Below are 18791 nucleotides of genomic sequence, written 5' to 3' on the forward strand. Positions count from 1 at the left end.
CCAGCTCTGAGAAATAATGCAATAAAAGCTTGGGAAAATATCTGATATATCAAAGTTCAATCTTTAAGCTTTCATCAAACACTTCCTACAAGACTGAAGTAGAAGAAAATTCTATACAACTGTTAGAAAATGTTGATAAAGGTTCACATACAGGTGTTCATTGGTTTTCTCAGTCCTTGTAAATGGAAATATTTTATAATAACAACACCTTTTTGTTTATTGCTAGCCATGTGTTCAAAGTGGTTTAAACTCCAGGGTGTAGAACCTTCCATAGTGTTCCTCACATGCTCCAAAGCTTGAAGTTCTCAGTGGAGTTTCAAGTAGAAACCGCTACTACTGTTTCCTTTCAATAACTCCCCAGAAGGTTCGTCACCGACTATGTACAAGCCAGAATCCTTCAGAGATCACTGGATCAGAGGATGCTAAGAAATATTAACAAATAATGGGTTCAATGGAAAACTTAAAAAAAACCAAAGCTTTAACAGAAAAGACCAATTTGAAAGAGCATTCCAATCTGCCTATTCACACAGACTAACACACAGATGGCTTCATTTCTTGTTTTTTGTAACCTATTCACTTGGCAGCACTACCAGATGGATAATGAATGCATACTAAGTCAACATTTAATCTGATGTACGAGCACTATTTAGAACCTCCCCAAAATAAAAGGACATGCAGGCTTTTCCAGTTCTCTGCATGTAAGTAAGGAGGGCACATAAAGGTGTACTGGATTCTGACAAGGCACTCCTCATCCAGGAGCAGCATTACTACAAGTAAGTCCCCCAGCACAGCTCAGCCACCTTGAAGGAGCTGCTTCTAGAAGACTCAGCCAAAAAAAAGGAAAACCAAACCTGTTGCTGTCGATTCCGACTCATAGTGACCCTACAGGACAGAGCAGAACTGTCCCACAGGGTTTCCAAGGAGTGGCTGGTAAACTCAAACTGCTGACCTTTTCGTTAGCAGCCTAGCTCTTAACCACTACACCACCAAGGCTCCTAGAAGACTAAGGAGAAAAGAAAAAGGACATGGCAACAATGAAACAATGAAAACTGAAACCACCTTGTTAACTTGATAAATACCCCATCTTAACAAGAATTTTAAAATAAATTATTTCTGGGCAAATGTGCTAATTTCCGTGGCCACAGGATTTTTTGTTTGATTCCTAGAAGGAAAGACACTAGCCTACGAACACTAAGTAATCAGCTGTGTTCACAGTCTGACACATGGGTATCAATTTAATGGAAATCTTACTGGAATGACAAAAAAAACCTTACTAGAATGACAAAGAAGTCTCCTCATATATCCCAAAAGAAAACCCTACATTTTCAATGACCTTCCCCTGGCTCTGTTTCTATCTTGGTCTAAAACACAAAGTGTCTAATTCAAGTTCTGCTACTGGTTCTGGCTACAGCATCTAGGCTTAGCCAAGGCTGGCTCCAACGAGATTCAGTCCAGAATTCCTGGAGCCATCCAAGGCGCACATGGGAAGATATCCCCAGAAAAGCCTCAGTTCCTACAGGGCAGTAGTCTTCCAGAGGTGGCTCAGCTTTGGGATAGCTAGGCTCACTCTAGTCTACCCCAGAAAGGTCTGGCCAAGATCAATTTTAGTCCAAAAGATCTGGCTCCAGCCATTTGCCCTCCTGAAACAGTGAGGCTTCAGTGTGAACAATGCTCCCAGAGTCCCTGCTTTGCTAGCAACCACAAGGCCCAAAGCAACCTACCAAATCCTATACGTCTTCACTGCTAGAGCGAAATACAGCACTGACCTCCCGAGGAACGGAGAATTTAATGTTTCTATCAAATAAAAATTTTTTTTTTTTTTTTATCACACATGGGCCCTGGCGGTGCAATGGTTAAGTGTCTGGCTGCTAACCAAAAAGTTGGCAGTTTGAATCCACCATCTGCTCCCTGGAAACCCTATGGGGCAGCCCTACTCTGTCCTATAGGGTTGCTGAGTCAGAATCGATTTGACAGCAATGGGTTTATTATACATGGGAAGAAGTAAAAACCAAAGGCTAATTTATCATAGGAGAGAAACAGAAACAGAACACTATTGAAGAGGCGGAGCACTACTGATTTTTCAGGTGGCAAAGACAAGGGAGGTAATTTGACAATGTATTTCTACCTGTTGCCATCGAGTCAATTCCGACTCCCAGCGACCCTACAGGGCAGAGAGGAACTGCTCCATAGAGATTTCAAGAAGCGCCTGGCAGATTCAAACTGCTGACCTTTTGGTTAGCAGCCATAGCACTTAACCACTATGCCACCAACGTTCCTGGGAAACTATTTCTAAGACGTCTACAATGAAAATGAAGGCAAAAGAAAAATTCCTAAAGGATAAGCCAGTTAAAAAGAATTTAACCATTATGTTTTTGAAATAACATTATCTCTACACAACTTTAAAAATCAAAAGGTGTGCCGCCGAAACCCACAGGCATCCCTCACAGAGTCACCCCTGATCCCGTGGTCAGAACTTAGCTGGGCACATCTCCACATTCAAGATGCAACTATCCCCACATGTACACTCCAGTCCTCCTTCGGTCCCCTCCACTTCTTCTAAAGAGCAAAGTTGGAAGGGTTTCAGGAATATATTTAAATATTAAACAAGTCAGTGAGCAAAGAAAAACATTAATAAGACAAATTCTCAATAGTGGTGACGGTTTCTTCCTTTTCCAACTTATTAAAAGACTCAGAAAGTCCTCCTTACCACAAGATCAGATCAGTATCATCTACAGTTTTTACTTTACGGTATAACTTTCCATACATGCATCCATCCATTTAGAGTTTACGTTGCATGGTATGAGGTAAAAATTTTATTTTTTTCTGAAGACTAACAACTTGTTCCTGTACCATTTATTGAATTATTGAGATGCCTTTGCCCACTGACTTGAAACGCACTATTATATGCCAAATTCATATAAGTAAGGTCTGCTTCTTTTTTTTTTAAATTTCTATTGTGCTTTAAGTGAAAGTTTACAAATCAAGTCAGTCTCTCATACAAAAATTTATAAACACCTTGCTGTATACTCTTAGTTGCTCTCTCCCTAATGCGACAGCACACTCCTTCCCTCCACTCTGTCTTTTCGTGTCCATTTGGCCAGCTTCTGACCTGCTCTAAAAATATGGAATGCTTCACCAATTTGCCTGTCATGCTTGCGCAGGGGCCACGCTAATCTTCTGTGTATCGTCCCAATGTTACTATATGTGCTGCCGAAGCAAGCACTGCGTCTAAGTTTTTATGTGATTCCACTGATCTTTCTGTAATACAATAGCTTTAAAAGAATGTTAATATCTGGAAGATTCTTTGTCCCTCCCCACATGCAGAGTTATTTTTAATGTTTAATGACATAAAAAGCACATTATGTGTAAAAAGGCAGCCAATACAACTGTATTTATACATTCCAATTTTGTTTAATTATATATGCATGAAAAAATTAAAAGACTGGCAAGAAATGCATCAAAATGCTAAACAACTGTAAAAGAACGAAAAGATAAACCAGGCTGGGAGATAATGTTTGCAAAACACATATCTGATAAAGGACTGGTATCTAAAATATAAGCAGTGCTGGTGGCGCAGTGGGTAAGCACTGGGCTGCTAACCAAAAGGTAAGCGGTTCACATCTACTAGCTGCTCCTCCAGGAGAAGGATGTGGCGATCTGTTTGCATAAAGATCATTGTTGTTAGGTGCCAACGAATCAGTTCCGACCCTATTTTACAAGAAAACAAAACACTGCCCGGTCCTGCACCATCCTCACAATTGTTGCTATGTTTGAGCTCACTGTTGCAGCCACTTTGTCAATTCATCATGTTGAGGGTCTTCTTCTTTTCCGCTGGCTGTCTACCAAACACGAAGTCCTTCTTCAGGGACTGGTCCCTCCTGATTACATGTCCAAAGACGAAATCTCACCATCCTGGCTTCTAAGAAGCGAGAATAGATTTGAGGCATTGAATAATAATGACCAAAGACCAGACAAGTTGAGGGATGACATCAAGGACACCATACGTGAAGAAAGCAAAAGGTCATTAAAAAGACAGGAAAGAAAGAAAAGACCAAAATGGATGTCTGAAGAGACTGACAGTTGCTCCTGAATTGAGAATAGCTAAAGCCAATGGAGAAATGATGAAGTGAAAGAGCTGAACAGAAGATTTCAAAGGGTGGCTTGAGAAGACAAAGTAAGGTGTTATAATGAAATGTGCAAAGACCTGGAGTTAGAAAACCAAAAAGGAAGAACACACTCAGCATGTCTCAAGTTGAAAGGACTGAAGAAAAACTCAAGCCTTGTGTTGCAACATTGATAAGAATTCTATGGGCAAAATATTGTGCATTGAAAGAATTAGCAAAAGAAGATTAAAGGAATACACAGAGTTACTGTACCTAGAGATTACAGCTTTGGAAACCCTACTGGGGCAGTTCTACTCTGTCCTATAGCTTCGCTATGAGTTGGAATTGATTCCATGCCATTAAGCACCAAACTTGCATAATAATGAAGCCTGTTAACTTCTTCAAGATGCTGCTAACAGGATCCACCAGGTTGAATCTTGATAATAAACAGAAATGGGGAAACTTGATGAAACTACACTCTATAACCCCAAAAGAAACAAAAGATTATCAATTAGCTCAAGTCAAAGTAAAATACTTCTGAAAAACATTAAGTTAGAGGGATAGTTAATTACTCTCAATTGCTGGGATTCAGATGAGGTCAATAACGGACAAAGGAGAAAACACTCTTTCGCTCACTGGAAGCAAGTGCTTCTAAACGCTTTAGCAAAGCTCCTTTGCAAAACAATAAACCAGCCCCCCACCACAGACCCAGGAGATTGTCACTGGTATATGTCCACAATGATCCCTGGAATCTCCCCTGTACTTCCTTCTACTGGAGCTTTGCAGTGTCTGACACTGAGCGGACCTCAATACATGAGAGTTACCATTATTTTTATTATTTTATCACAAGGACACAAGATGGTACCACTAGATAAAAGTTACTCCAGAGCAACAGTCCATACATTTCTAGAGCTCTGTTTGCTAATTTCTTTCTTTTTTCCATTTATGTGCTCAGAGAGGACCTACCAATCAGAATCACCCTTGACTGGGTCCTCTCTTATCTCTGACACAGAGAGGGTCTTGAGTATGTGATGGGCCATGGGAAGACACTCACTCAGAGCTGCCTTAAGATCCCTGCTAGTTCCTGTTTTACCCAATAGCCATGCTCTAGGGTCTCAAGGCTTATATCTACTCTCCAAAATAAAAAAAAACCAAATCAGCTGCCATCGAGTCGATTCCGACTCATAGCGAACCTACAGGACAGAGTAGAACTGCCCCATAGGGTTTCCAAGGAGCGGCTGGTGAATTTGAACACTGACTTTTTGGTTAGCAGCCAAATGCTTTTTTTTAGCCAAATGCTTAACCACTGCGCCACCAGGGCCCCTAAGTAAATCTGGTTCAAGAACACATTCACATTAAAAAAATATTAATTTCCATTTTAAGGAGTTATAGTCACATCGGTCCTAATTAATCTAAAGAGTCATTTCCAAGAAGCAGAGTAGGAGACATATTTCTGTTGTTAAAAAATACTAACCTACTACAGCGTTTGTAATGGAAATTATCCCATTATGCCATTCATCTGCTCCAAGCCTCTGCCAGAGAGGTCCCTGATTTAGGGGCATTTTCATCATGGTTCTATTTTTGACAACACACGCTTTCAATTTATAATCCACATTCCTAGCAAGGACTAACAGACTATAAATTTGAATGGCCATTTGTATTACCTAGTGAAGTTGAAAATACCTGTTCCACATGACCCAGCAATTCTACCCCAAGTGTGTATGACATACATGTGTACTAAGGTAATCGTACATGAATGTTAACAGCAGCCAAAAAACTGGAAGCAATCTAGATGTCCAAGAATACTGGAATGGATAATAAATTGTGGTATACTTACAAAGCAGAATAAAAAAACAAAATTCATTGTCCTTGAGTCAATTTCGACTTATAGCAATCCTAAAGGTCAGAGCAGAACTGCCCCACAGGGTTTCCAAGGAGTGGGTGGTGGACTCAAACTGCTGAACTTTTGGTTAGCTGCTGAGTTCGTAACCACTGCCCCACCAGAGCTCCATAAAGCAGAATACTACATAGAAATGGGAATAAATGAACTACAGCTATATACAACATAAACAAATTTCACAAACATAATGCTAAAACAAGACAAAAAACAATACAGTATGATTCCATTTACGTAAAATTCAAAAGCAAGCAAAATTAAACTATGTTGTTTAGGGACACAAAAGTGGTAAAAGTAGAAAAAAAAAAAAAAGAACATGATTATCACAGAAGTCAGGATAGTGTCTCTAGTGTTGAGAAGTCCCTGTGTGGTGCAAATGGTTAACGCACTGAGCTGCTAACCGAAAGACTGGAGATTCCGGTGGCACCTCAGAAAAAGGGCCTAGGAATCTACTTCCAAAAAAATCAGCCACTGAAAGCCCTATGAGCCTATGAGGCACAGTTCTGCTATGACACACATGGGGTCACCGTGAGTTGCAATCAACTTGATGGCAACTAGTTTCTTCTAGGGGTTGAGAACTCATGACCAGAAAGGGAACCGTGAAGGGTTCGGGGTGCTGGCATTGGTCTATTTCTTGACTACATGGTAGTTATACGAGGATTGACTTTATAACTTTTCATTAAACTGTACACAGATCATCTGAATTTATACAGATACACATTTTATTAAATTTAAGAAAATAATAAGCATTCTGACACAGTCCACCAGCTCTACCTACAACTTGCCATGGCCTAAGGAGTAAGACCAAAGAACCTTTTCTCCCCACCCCTCCCCCACTTCAGCAAAGCAGGAAGTTGATCTATCATTCCTTCATGCAGCCACTTCAATTTAAAAACAGAAATCATAATCCAGTGTGGGAATCAGGAAAAAAACAAAGGAAGCATTTAAGTGAAGCCTGGAGAAGACTTAAAACATCTGGAACCAATGGGACAAAATACAGGGCAACTAAATACAAGGTAACAGAACAGGTGGTCATGTAACACCTCACTCTTAGGTTAACTGAGAAATAAAAGACCACGATAAGTGGCCATTTAAAAAGTAGACAAGAAGCATGGCACATCAAGGACAAACTACACCTGGTTAAATTAAAACAATCCATGTAAGCTTGACTGGAAACCCTGGTGGCATAGTGGTTAAGTGCTACAGCTGCTAACCAAAAGGTCAGCAGTTCGAATCTCCCAGGCACTCCTTGGGAACTCTACGGCGCAGTTCTACTCTGTCCTACAGGGTCGCTATGAGTCAGAATCGACTTGATAGAAACAGGTTATGTAAGCTTGAAGGAAGACAACCCTTATTCTGAAGCTGCCATAAAGGAGGACAATCATTCTGAGAGACCCTGACCTTAGTTACCTCTTTAGAAAAGGTAATTCGATTTTACAAAAAATTTAACCACTAGTTGATCTTTCCCTTGACATGGCAACATAAGCTGGAAATGCCACGTGGAACTGCAGAGGGTCATGGAGAGAGACACAAATTATTCATCACAGAACTAGAAAGAGGTCATTTAAAAGGTAAATCTTAGCTGGTGAGCTGATGATAACGTTACCTAAACACCAAGTGGAAACCCTGGTGGCATAGTGGTTAAGTGCTAACCAAGAAGTTCGCAGTTCCCATCTGCCAGGCCCTCCTTGGAAACTCTATTGGGCAGTTCTACTCTGTCCTACAGGGTCACTATGAGTTGGAATCGACTCGACAGCTGTGGGTTCGGTTTTGGTTTAAACACCGATTTAAAAGGCAGATCTCAAACTTAACAGTGAAAGACAAAGATATTCCAGAACAAGCAGGCCTGAAAGGTGTATTAAAATTGTAAGTGCATCCTGGGTAAGCTTAACTGCTTTTCTAAACTACTTCAATCCTTACAAAAGCTGATCCCTTACTGTGCTAAAACCTGAAAGTTGCACTGACTTGCATTTTAAAAGAAAACTGTTCAAGCAGAAGCCTGTGGCTAGATTCAAAGATGCAGCCCTACAACTACAATTTTCCAGCACTCAGTAGTTTCTGCCAGACAGCACCCAGAATGATTGACAGAATTTGTAACGTTTCAGTATCACCAGAAAAAGACTATGCACACACACTTCCAGCATATGAATGATTTTAACTCACCCTTCACCATGCTGCACGTATTTCTGCTGCTTGTCCTGAGTTTTTAAGACTTGTAACATTCTGAAGATAGAAGTTCCTCCCTCCTTAGCCCCTTTTTGTTTTACCTTTGTTCTTAACATATATTAGAAAAAACTGCTCCCATCAGTATCAAAATTGGTTGGCTGTTAATTTTACCTCCTCTTACCTTCCTTTTCTTTAAGTATAATAAAACAAGACTGTAAAATACAAACTAGCAAATGTTTTGTCTCAGCAAAAGAGTGGCATGTTTTTCTAGGATGAACCTAGAACTCTCTGATACCAGAAAAGTGCTGGGGTGATAAAATGGCTGAAAAGGATTGAAATCCTCTATCAGTGGTGACTTTTGCAGCGACGCACAGACGAGTTTTACGAATTTCTGACGGCAAATTTTGAGATAAAAAGAAAAGGCAAAGCAATGACTCTCAGATCGTTCAATTTTGTTCTGGGTAATTTTTTCGCTGAGGCAACCGCGGGCCCTCAATCTAACAGACTAAAAGTAAGCCCCTCCTATCCACGCAAAAGAAAGGGCTCCATTTAAAATCCAAAGCGGCATTTTAGAGACTGGAGTGATTCGCATCGTCCACAGAAGAGGGTCCTTCCGGAGCGCGGAGAGACGACGGGGAGGAGTTGCTCTTATAATAGAATTAGTTTACAATGACAAGAAAGCACATACCGCTGAAAGGTTTTCTAGGATTAACCCTTCCCCCCTAGCACAAAGCTCCAGAAAAGGTGAGGAAATCCGGGGAAGGGGGAGATCGCTGCCCTCGCAAGGCCAGCAGAGCTCAGCTTCCGAAGCAGGGCAGCACCTTCCCCAAGCACCCACCCGCACGTGGGCCTGAGCTCACCGCATTCTTCGAGAACGGGCAACCTCACCCCACTTGCACAACAGGGGGTCCGCAAGTCAAAACAGCGCTGGTCGCGTTCTCCCCAGGCCCAAGTCACAGCGGCCCGGGGACGTCACCAGGATCCGAAACAGAGAGGACCCAACCCAAAACCTCCCTGGCGATGCGAGATGCCCGCCCGCCGCCCTTCAGAGGCGCCGCAGGGCCGCCACCCAACAGCAGGACGCGCGCCCTAAAGTCGGGGGTCGCGGGCGGGCGCGCGCCCCAGAAAGCGGCTCTTGCCCACAGGCCGCAGCTCTCGGAGCCAATATCCGGACCAGGAACGCGCACGTCGGCGGCCACGCGCACCGGGAAGGCCGCACAGCGCGCGCGCCCCCGCGCGTACAAACAGGTCTAGCGCCGCGCGCGCGCGCGCGCGCCGCGCCCACCCCAATCCTCGGACCACCCTTCCCCCACCAACGGGGCAGGGCCGCGCGGGTCCAGGAACGTTCTGAGCTCCGGAGCCGCCCCGAAGTCTCCTGGGCCCAGCGGCAGCGATCCGCCCGCCCCCGCCCGCCGTTGTGTGGGGTGGGCCTGCTATCCCAGGCCCGCGGCCTCGCCGCATCCCTGCCTCCGCCGAAACTCTCACCCGGCGACGTAGCCGCCGCCGCTGCTCTGCCCGCCGGCCCCGCCGCACCGCCCGGGGCTCCTGTTCGGCCGTCGCCGCTCCAAGACAGACAGGATTTTCCCCTCACAGCTCCCTGGGCGCCATCTTACATTCAACCCCCACAGCCAATAGGTGCCGAATACCCCTCTCGCGAGAATCTGAGCAGCCGATCCCGCGAGATCTGAAGGGTGCCTCCCAGCCAGACTTAAAGGGAACGCTTCAGCCCAGGAGGGAGGCCGAGCTTCAGGCTACGGGAGCAGCGCGTTGGGCCCAGAGGGTGGGACGAACAACTCCGCCCACGGACGCCCCTCCATTCAGGGCGGAGCCAGCGCCGCGGCCTGCCCTAGCCGGGGTGCCTGGGGAGTCTCAGGGACAGGCCCTAGCCCAAGGCTCTCTCACTGGACCCACCCTCAGTAGCGGACCGCGGCCTCCTCCGTCCGCCCAGTTCCACGCGGGGCGGGGCCGGCTCGGCCTCTTAAGGTGGCCCTTCAAAACCCCTCACATGGACCTGGCACCCCCGTCACGGCCCACCTGGTGAGTCCCCGCATCACTCGCCTCAAATAGGTACCAGTGTCTGGGGCCCCTGTCATGAGCTACAGTGCAAGTTCAGCCTGCCGCCTTCCAGTCCACCTTAAAGTGGACCTCGGGTGGCCGCCTGTTTGTATACAGGGAAAATGTGGAGGGTGTTAAAGCTGCAGGCACATGCCGCCTCCCTAGCAGCCCACCATGCCCCAGAGAACAACCTGGCAGCCTTAAACCTTTATTATCTCTGGTCCTTTTGAACTTGTGCAAACTCCCCCAAATCCTTCTGGATTCCCCTCAGAAGTCCTTTCCTGGCAGAAACCTCTTTTGAGGCCCACACTGGGTCAGGAACCTCCTCTAGCCTCACACAGGCCTGGCCACTCTTCTGTCTCCCTCCACTAAACAGTGAACTTGGAAAGACACTGCAGCATTTCTGCTTCATCTCCCTGTGCCCCATACATAGCACGCACCGAGTTATTATTTGCTGAATGACTAGCTGGGTGCCAGGCTTCTCTTCATCAGCCTGTGTGCACAGGTAGACACAAACCTGGATCCTTCTGGCACAAGGCTCTTAAACACAGAGCAACACCACAGGGCCCTCCATTCCCTTGGGCCAGGTGCCATGGATACTGAATCAGGCCCAGGGCCCTGCCCTTGAGCACCAAGAAGTGTGCCAAAGCTGTCAGTGCCGCTCCATTCTGGGGAAGCTCATTCTGAGAGACAATAGGTATGCACAGTTCACACACCCAGCATGTCGCCAGGGCCCTCAGATGTTGGCAGAGCAGACAGATAACACAGACTCCAGGGCCATTTAGCTGCTCTTTATTAACATGGACTCTGGGCTGACGAGGGCGCTCACAGTCCCCAGGAGGATAAGGTAAGTCTAGGTCCACTAGGGCCTCCAGCTTACACCTTCCCTGGGTCTTCCTTCAGTGTGACGGTCCGGTTGAAGACAAGCTGGAGGACAGAGGGGGAAAAATGACCAACAACTCAGAATCAGGCCAGAGGTCCAGGTGGGTCTTACCAGACACCCTATACACCATCCCAGACAAGCTGAGGGTCCAAGGTTCAGAAGAACTGGGCTGTCAGTGGCTTTGTGACTTTGGGTAAGGGATTGAACAGCCCTGGGGCTCAGTTTTGTAAGGATCATAACCACCCCTGGGCCCACCCCTCTCCCCCAGGAATAAGAAAAGCAGAATCTATCCACAATTTTGAGCCTGTTTCTCATCAGTAGAATGAAACCCACTCAGGTGGTGAGGATTAACTGATGGCATGTGGTTAAAGTACTTGGCATAGTGCAGCCACCACTGTCACTGCTGTGTAAAGGGGAAGGCAGGTGAAGCCAAGCACCTGTCCTTGGTGGCTGTCTGGATCCACAGAGAAGTACCCAAGTCGCTCAAATTGGAATTTGTCAAAGGGCATTGCCAGGGCCACAGAACAGTCCACTAATGCTGCCTCCACCACTTGTAGCGATACCTGTGGGCATGGAACTCATATGGTCATCTAGCCAGGAAGGCCCACCACCCTCAACCCACACACACCCCATGAGCCTACCGGATTCAGGTCACTTAAGAATCCACCAGGCACCTCAGCAGGATCCTCAGGGTTCTTGTGCTGGAATCTGCAGCCAGAATGAAGGTCAGACCCCAGCTGGACAGCCACAGCAGGCAGCGCCCATCTCACACCTGTCTGCACCCAGCTATGTTCACTCACAGTCGATCATAGAGGCGAATCTCGCACGTCAGTGGCTGGGACACCCAGTGAATGAAGGCCTTAGGTTTCTCTCCAGCATCTGCCCGACTGCAGGTCACCTCCAGACTCGCCACACAGCCACTGGGGTCCTGAAAGGAGAGAAACAGGGAGGAAGGGGAAGACAGCTGCAGTTAGACCTGAGGACCACCATCAGGACTTCAGGCTGTGCCCAGATCCTAGCCTCAGCAGGCACTCCAGTAAGAAGGCTGCATCTGGCTCTCACCTTGACAATGTGCTGCAGCTCAATGACGTAGCCTGTGTGCCTCAGGCCCACAGGCTGGCCCCATGCTAGGCGCTTATAGCCTGGCTCTGGCTCCTAGAGGTAGGAAGTAGGGTAGACACAAGAGGCTGCAAGAATAGAACAGGTATGAGAGGCTCCTCCCCCGCCCCCACGTCTGATGGGTTGGTTCATCTGAGCAGGAGGTAGATGGACTGACAGAGGGGATAAAGAGATGAAAGGAGTCCAGGATGGGCTCAGCACTGAACATTCACCTCCTTGAAGTCAGTTCGCTCAATGAAGATGACAGGTGCAAAGGGAACCTGATGGAAGCCCTTGCTGTCATCAGCTGGGAAGTTAGGCACCTGTATGTCCAAGGACTATGGCAAAAGACAAGTGCCTGAGTCACACCAGGCACTGGGAACCCCAAGCCCAGTCCCTGGTGCACCCCCTGCCACATACACACACACATGCTGTGGCAAACCCACCCTGGCAGCAGGAAAGTTGGTGATGATGACCCGTAGTGGCTCCAGCACAGCCATGGCCCGTGGGGCTGTGTCGTTCAGCACATCACGCACGCAGGCTTCTAGTAGATGTGGCTCCATTGTAGTCTGTGCCACCGTTACCCCCACCTGGCAGGAAAGGTATGCATCACTCAGCCACAACCATAGGACCCCACACTCAACCCCCACCTGCCATCCCAGCCCACTGGGTCGTACCCGGGCACAGAAGTTGTTGATGGCCTCAGGTGGGAAGCCTCGCCGCCGCAGGGCTGTCAGCGTGAAGAGCCGTGGGTCATCCCAGTCCCTGAGGGTGAGAAGGTGAGTAGGCCTTCGACACAGCACGTGCCGCCATTACCAACAGCCTTTGATGAGTCAAATAGCCACACTTACCGCACAGCGCCAGCTGCCACAAGCTGAAGAATCTTCCTCTTAGAGACAACGGCATAGTGTAGATTTAGGCGGCCGTATTCCCACTGCACAGGGCAATAGACATCCAACGCGTTGCACAGCCAGAAGTAGGAAGAGCGTCTGGGGTGGAAGGGTAGGGTCAGCCCAAGACACTTAAGGCTGCTAGAATCCCACCAGGTCTCCCCACCCCCATAGGCCCACCTCCCTCACCGGGCCTGGAATTCCTTGGTGCAGAGTGAGTGGGTGATGTGCTCAATGGAGTCACAGAGGCAGTGTGTGTAGTCATATGTGGGGTAGATGCACCTGTGGGGCACAGGCATTGGGCCAAACCATGAAACCTCACATGTCCCATCTTCCCACAACCCAGCCACCCACCCCCTGCCCACACCCACCAGGTGTCCCCTGTACGGTGGTGCGGTGTGTACTTGATTCGATAGGCCACAGGGTCCATTTTGCCATCTTCCATTTCCAGCTTCATCCGCAGTGTGGCCTCACCCTCCGCAAACTTCCCCTTGCACATTGCCTGTGGGTAGTGAGGGCTCAGGCTGCCTTTAAGCACAGGAGCACCCCATATTCAGCATCCTGGTCCACCCAGACCTGCCACTTCTCCAAGGCCCTACCTCAAACAGCAGAAGCGACTCCTCCACAGGTCGGTCCCTCCAGGGTGAGGGTGGCGGGTTGTGGCCTTTGAGTTCCTCCCCTCGCTGGTGGCACACATAAGCCTGGCCCCTGTGGGGAAGAGGTATGAGCTTCCAGCCTGGCTGTGACTTGGTCAGCCTGCTCTGGCTCCACACCAAGGCCTGATCTTACCTGCGGATGAGCTCCACAGCCCAGGTATATAGCTGGTCAAAGTAGTCAGAGGCATATGTCACCTTGTAAGGTGTGTAACCTATGACAGAATGAGATGCAGTATGAGCAGCCACCAGGGACACCCGATGGCTGGCCATGGCCCAAGGATAGGCCCACTACCCCCAGCCCTGTCCAAGCCCTGCCAGTCCATACCCAGCCAGGCCACCATGTCATAGATGGCAGTGAAAAACTTTGCTTCCTCCTTCTCAGGGTTGGTGTCATCATAGCGCAGAAAACAAATCCCATTGTTGGCCTAGAGGAATCACAGTATTTGTGAGCTTATATCATTGGCCCCCAGTCTAGCTCTCCCAGGGAACTTCTCAGAGCTTTCCTGGGTCAGAAATGAAAATGCCTTCAAGAGCTTCTGTCATCTTCCAGCATCTAAATGCCCTAGACAAGGCATCTCTTACACAAACTTAGGACAGAGAACATAACCTCTTTGAAGTCAAAGGGCTGCACTGGAGATTCACCCAAAGGCCAACTCACTGCCTCATCTCAGAGCTTTTTCCCAATGAACACAATGGATTCCCAGGCATTTGCTCCCAGGAACCTCCATGGCATCTGCCCATTCTGGCCACGTCATCAGGAACAGCAAGGAAGATAGGGACACCTCTGTGGTATCCGGTCATGGGGGCAGCATGTAGTCATCTTGCATGCTAGGTCCCTAGATGCACACTCACCTTGGCATAACCAAAGTTGAAATTGATGGCCTTGGCATGTCCAATGTGTAAGATTCCGTTGGGCTCTGGTGGGAACCGGGTACGCACCTAAGGTGCAGAGATGGGATTGGAGGAATGAAGCCACAGCTCAGACTACCCTAAAGGAGCAGATGCCCCTTTCCAGGGAGGTCATGGTGGTAGGTGAGATGGGGCACTATGAAGTTGGCCAAGGTCCCCAGTGCTGACGGCACTAGCTCGCCTGGCCACTCTCACACACCTGTCCCCCAGTGATCTCCAAGTGCTGCTTCAGCAGATTCATGGTGTGTGGGGTGGTCACATAGCCTGCAGTCTTGTAATTTTCACCTGCCAGGACCAGAACAAGGGGCAATCAGGCTGCAGCACGAGATCCCCATTCCCAGGGTCCTGGCTGCAGGAGTTGCTACCAGAGCCCAGTCCTGCCCAGCGTAGTGACCCACCTACTCACCAGGCTTGTGGAACTTGAGCGCCTCTCCCCGGAGCTGCTCCATCAGGGACAGAGCCTGGCCTGCAGCCACACCTGCAAACGAAACCAAGAAAAACTTGTCCTCTGGATACAGATACCATATCCCTTTAAGGGAGGTGCCTTTCAGTACCACCCATATTCTGCAACCAGAACAGAACTGAGCACGCCCCTCTTTCTCCATCCTTAGAGACAAGAGATACAGAGCCAGACTCCTGTGGCCTCGTCAGGCCAGCCTTGAGGCAAAGGGAACAAATGAAACACTAGGAATCCCAGCCTTGAAGCAGAAGGCAGGTAGGTATTGAACAAGCCAAGGGCCTGAGGAGGCTGGGCTGAGGACCCAATAGGGGCATGGCTCAACAGTCAGTTTGCTAAATGTGATAGGAGTCTATAGCCTCTTACCGTTCTCCACCACATCCTTTGCTTTCCTCTGGTCTGTTTCTTCTGGCCGAGCCTTCACTACCTAAAGGAAGCCCGGAAGCTGATTCAAGGTCTATCCTGGGTAGGGTCTTGTGATCATTGGGGTCATACACTTGCTTCCCCAGTCTGAACTCTTACTCTACTCCACCACACCCGAGGACCCAGGGCCACACCCAGTCCCACCTTGGATTTCTTGTCCAGATCAGACTCCATCTTGGGACCCAAAAGGTGGAGGACCTGAGTAGAGACCAGAGTATCCTCTTTCAAGGAGCTCCTGACCGATCCTGCCCACACACCCAGGGATTTCCTTGCCTGTGCATAAGCCTCTCCCCCACTTCTCCCCACCCTCCGCTGTGCGAGCTTGTTTAGCCCGTTCCACCTCTGCTTATAATGTGGTTCAGCTGACCTCAAATCTTTCTCCCTCCTAAGAGTCTATACTGGACCCAGATAATAAGAACTGCAATTTACAGTGTGGCTAGCAGCAACACCAGTAATGTATCTCAGCCATCACCCTCTTGTGATCCTATGCCAGGAAGACCACATCATCCCTCTTTATGGAATGAGCAGTCTGAGGTTCAGAGTAAGCGCCTCACCCCAAGTTAGGCACAGCACAGCACAGAGGACCAAGTCTCACTGCCCTTCCAGGTGCTGCCCCCTCACACCAGGCTCTACTCTCCGCTGCCAGAATATTGACAGGGTCTCCTCTCCTCTTTTATCCCTCAGTGGACTCTAGGCCCCATCCATCCCAAGGTCTTTGCCAGCTTCATCTCAGGGAGGTGCCCACCTGCATGTCCACCTCATGCTTGATCATCTTGCCATCAGCCCACCTGAGTACAGCCCGCGCCTCTCCTACAAGCACAGGCACAAGGAGCTACACGAAGCCAAAGGAGGGTACCTCCCCCCCCCGCCCCCCGCCAAAACCAAGGACAGGTCCTAACTGACCAAAGGAACCAGAGCCCGGCCTAGCTGGATCACTTTCAGGGTGCTCTTGCCCCTTACCCCACCTTCTCTCACTCCTGCCCAGAATAGACGGCATGACCTGAGCTAAACAGCCAAAAGCCCCAACCCCAGGCTCTGCTCACCCATCAGCAGCCCCATGTTGAAATGGTAACGTTCCACCAGGAGCTGGGACTGGTGCCGACTTATGGCGGCCTCTACCTGCAGAAGGCCAAACCATATGGTTCAGAAAAGCCCCCTTGAGGGACACTCTAGGAGCCCACACCCTCACTCTGGATCCTCCTGGGTGGAGCAGCTGAGCCACTCATTCCCAGGGCCAGTCCTGCGGGTACAGCTGCTGGGGAAAGACTCACAGCCTCCTCAATCTGCTCTGGGGTCACTATGACATCCACGCCACATTCCCGCTCAAAGTCCACGGTGTCAACGGGGTCCAGGGGGTGACTCCGCACATACTCAAGGGCAGCTGAGAAAGGAGGGCCAATGAGTTTGTGGGCTCTCAGCTCCAAGAATAGGCAGACAGGGCCCCAATCCCACCAGACCTCAACCACAGCTTGGTCTCCTGGGAGATTAAGCCCTTGACTGGCTTTAGAAAAGCCTTGAGACTCCCCACTCAAACCTGCACAGTTTCCCTTCCAGTCTCACCAGAGGCCGCCCCCTGCCTCATCAATGCCGAGGCCCTGCTGTAGAAGGGGAGTGCAGAACTAGGGTCTAGAATGCCACGGGGGACTTGGTAGAAGGGGCAGATAGGGCGTCCTGGCTGAGGAGAGGGTTTCGAAGTGGAACTGGCAGGACAGGCAGGGGTCTCACCAGTCAGCTGGGGTTCGGTGTGGATCTTCTTACTGGCGATGTAGTCCACGAGAAACGGGAGCCGCCGGGGATCCTTGAGTCGGGAGGCCAAGCCATATAGCAGGGTCCCGGTAGCTTTGTCGATGGTGGAGCCCAGAGTCTGCTGCGCCTGTGTTCAGAGGGGTCAGAAGAAAAGCCCCATGTCCAGTGAGAAAGAGAAGAGCGACAGGAGAGAGGCCGGGATCGGGTTACGGCCTGGAGCTGCGTTGGGGCAATTGGCAGCTCCAGCCAAGGCAGAGGGGCGCGCACCTGGGTCGCCGCCTCGCGCAGCTGCGCGCTCAGAGCCGCGTTCTTGAGCGTCTCGCGGGCCTTATGTTCGCTCAGCCCGAGGCCAGTGAACAGCGACAGGGAGTCCAGCGTCGCCATCGCGGGGACACCGGAAACCAAAAGAAAACTTTGAGGCCGACCTGACCGTTTGCATTGGACCAGTAACCAATAGGAGGGCGAAGCTGCCGGGGAGAGCCAATGGTGTCCTTTCTGGCGAGAGTGGGCGGGGCTCTCTAGGGTCGTCGCCGCCATTAAAGGGACCGAAAGCGAACAAACGGGCCCTTCCGGCCCCTGCACTTCCGCCTTCGCGGCCCGAGCAACCTGAAGTTGTAGTGGGGGCCGCGGAGCAGAATGGGACTCAAGAGGATATTTGCCGCGGACTTGAGGGGAGGTGTTCAGCACCGAACAGGAGGCAGACGCGGGCGTAGCTTTCTGCGCTTCGACTTTTCTCCTACAGCCCTGGGAACTCCATCCCAATACTGTGCGCGGGTAGCAAAAGTGACAGTTGGTCCCTATCGCGTTTTTGACGTCACAGCTTTGGGGTTGTCATGGAAACTAGAGCAAAATGAAGCCCGGGAAATCCTTGGTCAAAACGCCAGCGCAGAGAAGGTGCCGAAAGGCCGATCGATTGAGGCGGCCCATAAGTCTGGCACTGTCAAGGGCCCGCCCCTGTACCTGGCCGGAGGGGTTTGAGCCGGCACTGCCTCGCAAAGGTTCTATGATGATGATTTCGTTTAAAATCCCCTTGCACACTTCCCCCCTTTGCGGAAGCTTGCAAATGTTACGCAAATCACAAGCAAATTAGACCTTGAAATTCATCTGCAAGCCCTTGAGACAATATTTTATTGAGGTTGGGACAGGGTTGTTGTGTGCGGTGAAATTGATTCCGGCTCATAGCGACCTTATGTGATAGTAAAAAAAAAACTGCCCCATAAAAGTTTCCTAGGCTGTAATCTATGGGGTCACTATGAGTCGGAATCGACTCGAGGGCAGTGGGTTTGGTTTTTTTTTTGGTTAGACTGTAATCTTTATGGGAGCAGATTGCCAGGTCTTTTCTCCCCTGCAGAGTGGCTGGGTGGGTTCAAACCACCACCATTTCGGTTAGCAACAGGGTAGGCCAGAGAAAACAGAATCATCAAGATTATGGCTATTGTCCTTGAGAGTTTCCTGTAGTCTGTTACTGGACTCCCAGGACCTGCTGGAAGTCTTCAGGCTAAATTAGT

General features: G+C 49.2%; 2 protein-coding genes and 1 non-coding gene across 3 annotated transcripts in view; all 3 read right to left on the reverse strand.

The window, feature by feature from the left end:
- QRICH1 (glutamine rich 1) overlaps positions 1–9809 on the reverse strand; it is a 46170-nt gene extending 36361 nt beyond the window's left edge. Inside the window, exon 1 of the mRNA XM_049861806.1 lies at positions 9652–9809. The gene's annotated coding sequence lies outside the window, so the exon portion shown is untranslated. The remainder of the gene's footprint in view (positions 1–9651) is intronic.
- Positions 3117–3223, reverse strand: LOC126064448 (U6 spliceosomal RNA). The gene has a single exon (XR_007514524.1). It is a non-coding gene; the product is annotated as a U6 spliceosomal RNA (small nuclear RNA).
- Positions 9810–10997: 1188 nt separating the features above from the next.
- QARS1 (glutaminyl-tRNA synthetase 1) lies at positions 10998–17699 on the reverse strand. The gene is made up of 24 exons (XM_049861805.1): positions 17551–17699; positions 17263–17410; positions 16809–16918; positions 16581–16656; positions 16283–16347; positions 15682–15735; positions 15481–15541; positions 15064–15135; positions 14857–14942; positions 14601–14687; positions 14074–14173; positions 13882–13960; positions 13692–13800; positions 13464–13594; positions 13282–13374; positions 13054–13191; positions 12880–12967; positions 12649–12792; positions 12436–12540; positions 12167–12259; positions 11905–12032; positions 11746–11812; positions 11542–11667; positions 10998–11148 (listed from the first exon to the last, which is right to left on the reverse strand). Exons 1-24 carry the CDS (start codon positions 17665–17667, stop codon positions 11098–11100), a joined length of 2328 nt encoding a protein of 775 aa, XP_049717762.1. The 5' UTR covers positions 17668–17699; the 3' UTR covers positions 10998–11097.
- Between the last annotated feature and the right edge of the window lie 1092 nt (positions 17700–18791).

The sequence above is a fragment of the Elephas maximus genome, chromosome 20, assembly GCF_024166365.1.
Source record: "Elephas maximus indicus isolate mEleMax1 chromosome 20, mEleMax1 primary haplotype, whole genome shotgun sequence".
Lineage (NCBI taxonomy): Eukaryota > Metazoa > Chordata > Mammalia > Proboscidea > Elephantidae > Elephas > Elephas maximus.